The sequence below is a fragment of the Dipodomys ordii genome, unplaced genomic scaffold (genome assembly GCF_000151885.1).
Source record: "Dipodomys ordii isolate 6190 unplaced genomic scaffold, Dord_2.0 Scaffold166, whole genome shotgun sequence".
NCBI classification, from domain to species: domain Eukaryota; kingdom Metazoa; phylum Chordata; class Mammalia; order Rodentia; family Heteromyidae; genus Dipodomys; species Dipodomys ordii.
In genome coordinates this window covers 1,125,042-1,130,647 of record NW_012267382.1, presented here as the reverse complement: position 1 = coordinate 1,130,647, position 5,606 = coordinate 1,125,042, and the positions used below count along the sequence as shown (strand labels likewise).

The following is a 5,606-nucleotide window of genomic DNA, read 5'->3' as shown; positions in this document are numbered from 1 at the left end:
TCCCCTCCCCTCCTCTCCCCTCCCTTTTCCTCCCCTCCCTTCCCCCATCTGCCTCTCACCAGGTCTGGCAGTTCTCTGAAGTGGGGACTTGCATGTCGATGTCATAGTAATTTTCTTTCTCATCATAGCAGCCGCACTGGGCCACACACTTCATCTGGTCCTCACTGAAGAAGGGCTGGCTGTCGGGGCACTCTGGGTAGCAGCCTGGCAGGGGGGTAGGGAGCTCGCTGGTCCTCTACCCTCTCTGACAGGTCCGGGGCTCCTCTATCCCCCTCCGCCCCGCAGAGCCAGCCCAGGGCTGGCAGACGCCTTACCCTCCATGCCGGGCAGGTCAAGCAGACACTTGCCGCTGGGGTTCCGGCAGGTCTTCAGGCAGGGGGCCCCGCAGGGCTGGTAGTGCCACTCACACTGCCCATGGGGGTTGTAGTAGTCGCAGAACAGAGCTGGGCGAGAGGGCGGAGGCTAAGCGGGCGCCCAGGGCCAGCCCACCCCCGGTTCAGAGCGCCCACCAAGCCCCCTTCCCTCAGCGCCCAGGGCATTGCCACCTCAGGCGCAGGTCCCGGGCCCGGCAGGGCCTCGCCAGCCCCGAAGCTCTGCACAGAGCTGTGTGCGTGCCCCTAGGCGTGCACACACACGTGTCCCGGACGTGTATGTGCACGCCTGCTGCCTGGCTCCCCGCTCAGCACCACGGACAGAGCCCCACTCACGGCAGACATCGGGCGTCCTCCAGGACACGCACACGCCCACGTCGTGGCAGGCCTGGGCGTAGGCCGCCACGGCGGTGCAGAGACACTCGCAGTCTCCCCCCGAGTCGCAGGCACACGCGTCGCTCACGCAGGCCTCGTAGTACTTGGTGGAGTCGATCTGGAGCAGAAGGGCCAAGGCGCCACTCAGGGAAGAGCCACAGCCAGCCAGGCCCCAGAACCAGCCCTGAGCAGCTGTAGGCAGCCTCCACCCCAGTGACCTGAGATATCCCGGGTCTGTGAGGTGCTTTCTGGGGTTCCCGAATGGGAGCCCCTCCCAGCCCACCTCTCCAGGCACTGGTCTCCTGCCCTCCCACGCACCTGCACCTACAGCCCTCAGATCCTTTTAGTATATGAGGATGTGGCCCACAGGTTCCAGGCCCGCCCAGGACATCACCCCCTGCCCTGCACCCCTAGCCTGGCCCTCTGCCCTCGTGCCCTGGCTTGCTCTGCTCGTCAGGCTGGTCCGTCCTTCCTCTGTAGGGAAGATACCTTCCTCACACTGATGCTCTCTGGCCCCTGCTCAGGCTGCTCTGCACAGAGCCCCACTCTGGCCACCCCACTGCCTTGTTTCCTAAAGTTGAGCTATGCAAGAACACTCTATTTTCTGTTCCCCAGGGGGCGGGTTGGAGCCCAGAACCCTCCGGGCTCCTCAGGAAGCTCTGGGTGTCGGTGGGGGCAGGAGCCGTGCCCGGCCTTGCTTCGCTTCTGACCGGCACATCCCTGCTGTGCGTGGCCGGCCCGTGTGCCCTCAGGAGAGCCCGGCCACAAGGCCCAAGCCAAGCAGGAGGCCAATAGGGCTGTGCGGGCTGCCTGCGTTCGTACTGTGAGGATGAAGTTGCTGCAGGGTGGCTGCCCAGCTGGGGGACGAGCTGTGGGTGCGAGGGGCACTCTGTCCCCGTGTGGGGTGGTGGCTGCCACGGCCCTGGGCAGTCACCCCCCCATCACCACCACTGCCTGACTTAGGGATTTGTGTCGCTGGGTAGGCACACCAGTGTTGGTTAGAAACCGCAGAACGGATTTTAGAAGTCCCTAGTGAAGGCCGATCACCCTGTCCTCCCGGGGAGCCTGGGTGGCCTTCCCATCTGTGCTGCTGACTGGGTAGGCCTGGCATGTAAACAGGGAGCCACCGATGGGGGCTGGACAGCAGTGATGTCCCATGCCTGGGACCCAGGAACCTGTCCTGTGAGAGATCCAGCCCATGTAATCCAGCCTGTGTTGTGCCCAGCCTGGCCCTGCTCGATTCCCATGAGAAGGAGACAACCAAAGACCCTGCAGACCCCTGTCCCCCTGCAGACCCCCTGTCCCCCTGCGGGCCCCTGTCCCCCTGCGGACCCCTGTCCCCCTGCAGGCCCCCTGTCCCCCTGCAGGCCCCCTGTCCCCCTGCAGACCCCTGTCCCCCTGCAGACCCCTGTCCCCCTGCAGGCCCCCTGTCCCCCTGCGGGCCCCTCCCACCCAGCCCAAGCCCAGGTCTCCCTAGGTCCCACCTGAGGGTGGCAGGCAGCGAAGGTCTTGCTGTTGATGATGCTGCACTGCTTCTGGGCCCAGGACTTGCGGTAAGGGTTGGCAGTGCAGGGGTCCTTGGGCACCAGGGCATCGGGGCAGGACGGGGAGAACTTCCAGCTGTTGCCGAACTCCAGGGCGTCTCCGACCACAGACTGACTCCGCGTGGTGAAGTCGTTGATGGCGTTGTCGTCGAAGTTCCCGCACAGGCCGCAGACCCTGCCCTGCAGCCCATGGAGAACACACAGCCCAGATAGGACAGGCCTGGCCTGGGGCAGGGCCACAGGGCAGGCCTGGAGTCCCTCTGGGCAGGGGGGGTGCAATGTGAAGCGGGTCCTGGGACAGACAGCTGGAGAGTTCCTGCTCCCTTAAATCTCCCTGCCAGCTACCCCAGAAGCGGGAGGAGGGGGAGAGGGGGGGATGACAGATGGGCATCAGCCTCGCCTCTCTAGTTAGAGCCTTTACAACCGAGGCCCAGCCCAAGGCAGCCAGACTCCACCCCAGCAGGACCTGCCTGGGCGCGGGGCCCCGCCAGCTGTGCGTACCTTGTAATGCTGCTTCAGTCGGATGAACACACTGGTCTTCCGGTCCCAGGACACAACCAGCCCACCGCGTGTCTCAATGACCAGGAAGATGCCCATGTAGCGGATCTTGTAAGGCAGGGTCCCGCTGGACCCCCTGTGTACCATCTGGACGCGCCCCTCATGGAGGAGCAGCTCGTGGCTCTGTGGGTGGAGGGATAAGGGGCTGAGAGGGCCGAGGGCTCACCGTGAGGCCTGGACTCAGGACAGGCCCCTGAACTCGGCGACTCACAGCGAGCCCGGCCAGAGGCCAGGGTAGGCCGTGGCGACCACACCGCCATCATCTCTCGCGCCGTTCCACCCCACACTTCCTTCCTCTCACCCACAGCCGCCCTCCTCAGCCCCTCCCAGCCACTGGGAGCTCAGTACCCGCCAGGAGCTCCACTTTCTGCCTTGTGTGAACTCTGGTCTACCTTCCGTGAGAGTGGGGTCCGGGTGTGTGGGGTGAACCTGTCTGCCCACAGTCTGCTCCCCTATGAAAGCCAAGTTACGAGCCTTGGAAGGGCTGGGATGTAACCTGTGGCAGAGCCCGTGCCCAGAATCCGTAAGGCCCTGGGTTCCATCCAGCACAGCAATGCTCACACAAATTTCTTGTCTAAAAACAAAGGTCTCTGTAGATAATGAAGAATTTTGGACTGGATCATCCTAAACTGCCTGGATAGCCTTCAATCCAATATGGTGCCCTTTTATATGACAGAGGAGAATACACAGACAGGGCAGAAGGCTATGAGAAGACAAAGGCAGAGGTTGGAGCCCCAGCCGGCCTCCGTGTCAGCCTCCGGGCCTCAGGCAAGGCGGGCCTGTGGTTTGGTGTGGTTTGGCATGGTGCCTCTGGCTGGGTGCACCTCACCTCTAGGAAGACCTTGATGGCTTTGGAGCAGGTGGTCCCCGTGGTCCCGCAGGGGACGTTCTCCGTGACGATGCGGAAGGTCCCGTTGGTGCTGACACCCCCGCAGTAGTCCTGTGATGGCAGGAGAGGAAGCATCAGTCACGGGCACCACGGAGGCTCCGTGCGGGGTGGACTGCCCGGTGCCGGGGGGCAGCCCGAGCCACGCACCTGGGCCAGGACGTACTCGCAGCTGCCCTGGAAGCTGTAGCGCTCCCCGTCAAACGTGATGAAGTGGCCGTCCCCGTAGGCCACGCAGGTGCCCAGGCAGGGCCGGTCGGTGCACGCCCATCGCCGGTTCCTGCAGGTGCTGTGGGGTGGGGGGAGGCTGCTCACCGGGCCCGGCTCTGAGCCAGTGTGCTGCCCACAGCCCAGCCAGGGCAGGGCTTGTGTGGACAGGCAGGCGGTCACCTCAGACTCCAGACCCAAGCCTAGTCCAGGCTCTAGCCCTGCCGCACCGGTGCCAGCTGAGGCCAGGGTCCCCAGGAGGCCCTCCCGCCCTGCCTCCCGTGGCCCGGCACCCACCAGGTGTTGCAGTCCGCCCGGATCGTCTCCCCAGGTCTGTAGGTGGCCTCATTGTGCACACATGGACAGTCTTCCTCGGCGATGCAGCCCCCGTGTCCGTCTGCCACCAGCCCCTGCGGGCACACGCAGCCCGAGACGCAGTGTGTGCTGAACTGTGGGCACAGGCAGCCTGGTCAGGGACAGGAGCGTGGCCTGCTCACCCGTCCCTCCTGGGGTCCTGGGACTTGAGGCAAGTGGACACTTCCCACCTGGTAGCGGCCAGGCAGGGGCCACATGGGGAGTGGGGCATCAAGGCCAAAGCCGCGGCCACCTGGCGGTCCCAGAGCCCCTGGGGGCGGGGGTGTCCGGGGCCCATCCCAGCGCCCCTCCCGGTGGCTCAGGTCCTGCCAGGGATACTCACGCAGTCGACGTCCAGTGTGCGGCAGCTCCTGAGGCACTCGGCCCCGGGGGTGCCCGCCGTGACGTTGTTACAGTCCAGGTGCACCATGGGTGCCACACAGCCTGGAGGGCAGAGTTCATGAGAAGGGCTGGCGGGAGAGGCAGCCACGCCCCCGCTGTGTCTGCTGACCCCATTCTGCTTTGGGGGTCTGATCAGAGTGTCCAGGCTGCCTCAGACCTGTCCCACGGAGCCAGGATGCACAACCCAAGGTACTGTGGCCACACTAGACAGAAGCGAGTGGCCTTCCCCTGCAGCATCTTGGCACGGTGTCCGTGGCAGGAGCCAGGGCGCGGGTGGGCTGGGTGGGCTGGGACAGGAGGAGCCCGGGGCGCGGCTGGGCTGGGACAGGAGGAGCCCAGGGCGCGGCTGGGCTGGGACAGGAGGAGCTGGGGCGCTGGGCTGGGCTGGGACAGGAGGAGCCCGGGGCGCGGCTGGGCTGGGCGGGCTGGGACAGGGCAAGTGTGTTACCTGTGTTCTCCTGCAGTGTGGCTCCCAGGCAGTTCAGCTTCCCATTCGTGCACGAGCTACAGGAGAAGACAAGCCACCTGGTCTGAACTCCAGGCCCCTACCTGGCCACCCTGCCTGCCAGCCAGGCTTGGACCGCCTCAGGCTGCACCATCTCCTCTCAGGACCGGGACGGTGCCTGCTGCTAGGCAGCCGTTCACAGCCCCAGGCCTGTGCTATAGATTGTCCCTCTGATGTCCCCCATTTCCTTGGTGCTAGTCTTGGTCTGCAGTCTCTTGGGAGGAGGCAGACATATAGGAGGTGTGGCCTAAAGGGAGGAGGTGAGGTCATGGGCTGTAGGCTGTGGGGAGGAGGTGAGGTCATGGGCTGTGGGGAGGAGGTGAGGTCATGGGCTGTGGGGAGGAGGTGAGGTCATGGGCTGTGGGGAGGAGGTGAGGTCATGGGCTGTGGGGAGGAGGAGGTGA

The 5,606-nt window shown here is 65.2% G+C and overlaps 1 protein-coding gene across 1 annotated transcript in view; it reads right to left on the bottom strand.

The window, feature by feature from the left end:
- Positions 1-5,606, bottom strand: part of Muc5b (mucin 5B, oligomeric mucus/gel-forming) — a 43,950-nt gene that overhangs the window by 19,876 nt on the left and 18,468 nt on the right. The window contains exons 20-29 of the mRNA XM_013033358.1: positions 5,160-5,201; positions 4,639-4,765; positions 4,239-4,390; positions 3,885-4,023; positions 3,678-3,788; positions 2,792-2,971; positions 2,231-2,470; positions 708-864; positions 315-443; positions 60-204 (exon numbers count right to left, since the gene is read on the bottom strand). Of these exons, the coding sequence (XP_012888812.1) occupies positions 60-204; positions 315-443; positions 708-864; positions 2,231-2,470; positions 2,792-2,971; positions 3,678-3,788; positions 3,885-4,023; positions 4,239-4,390; positions 4,639-4,765; positions 5,160-5,201 (1,422 nt within the window). The remainder of the gene's footprint in view (positions 1-59; positions 205-314; positions 444-707; positions 865-2,230; positions 2,471-2,791; positions 2,972-3,677; positions 3,789-3,884; positions 4,024-4,238; positions 4,391-4,638; positions 4,766-5,159; positions 5,202-5,606) is intronic.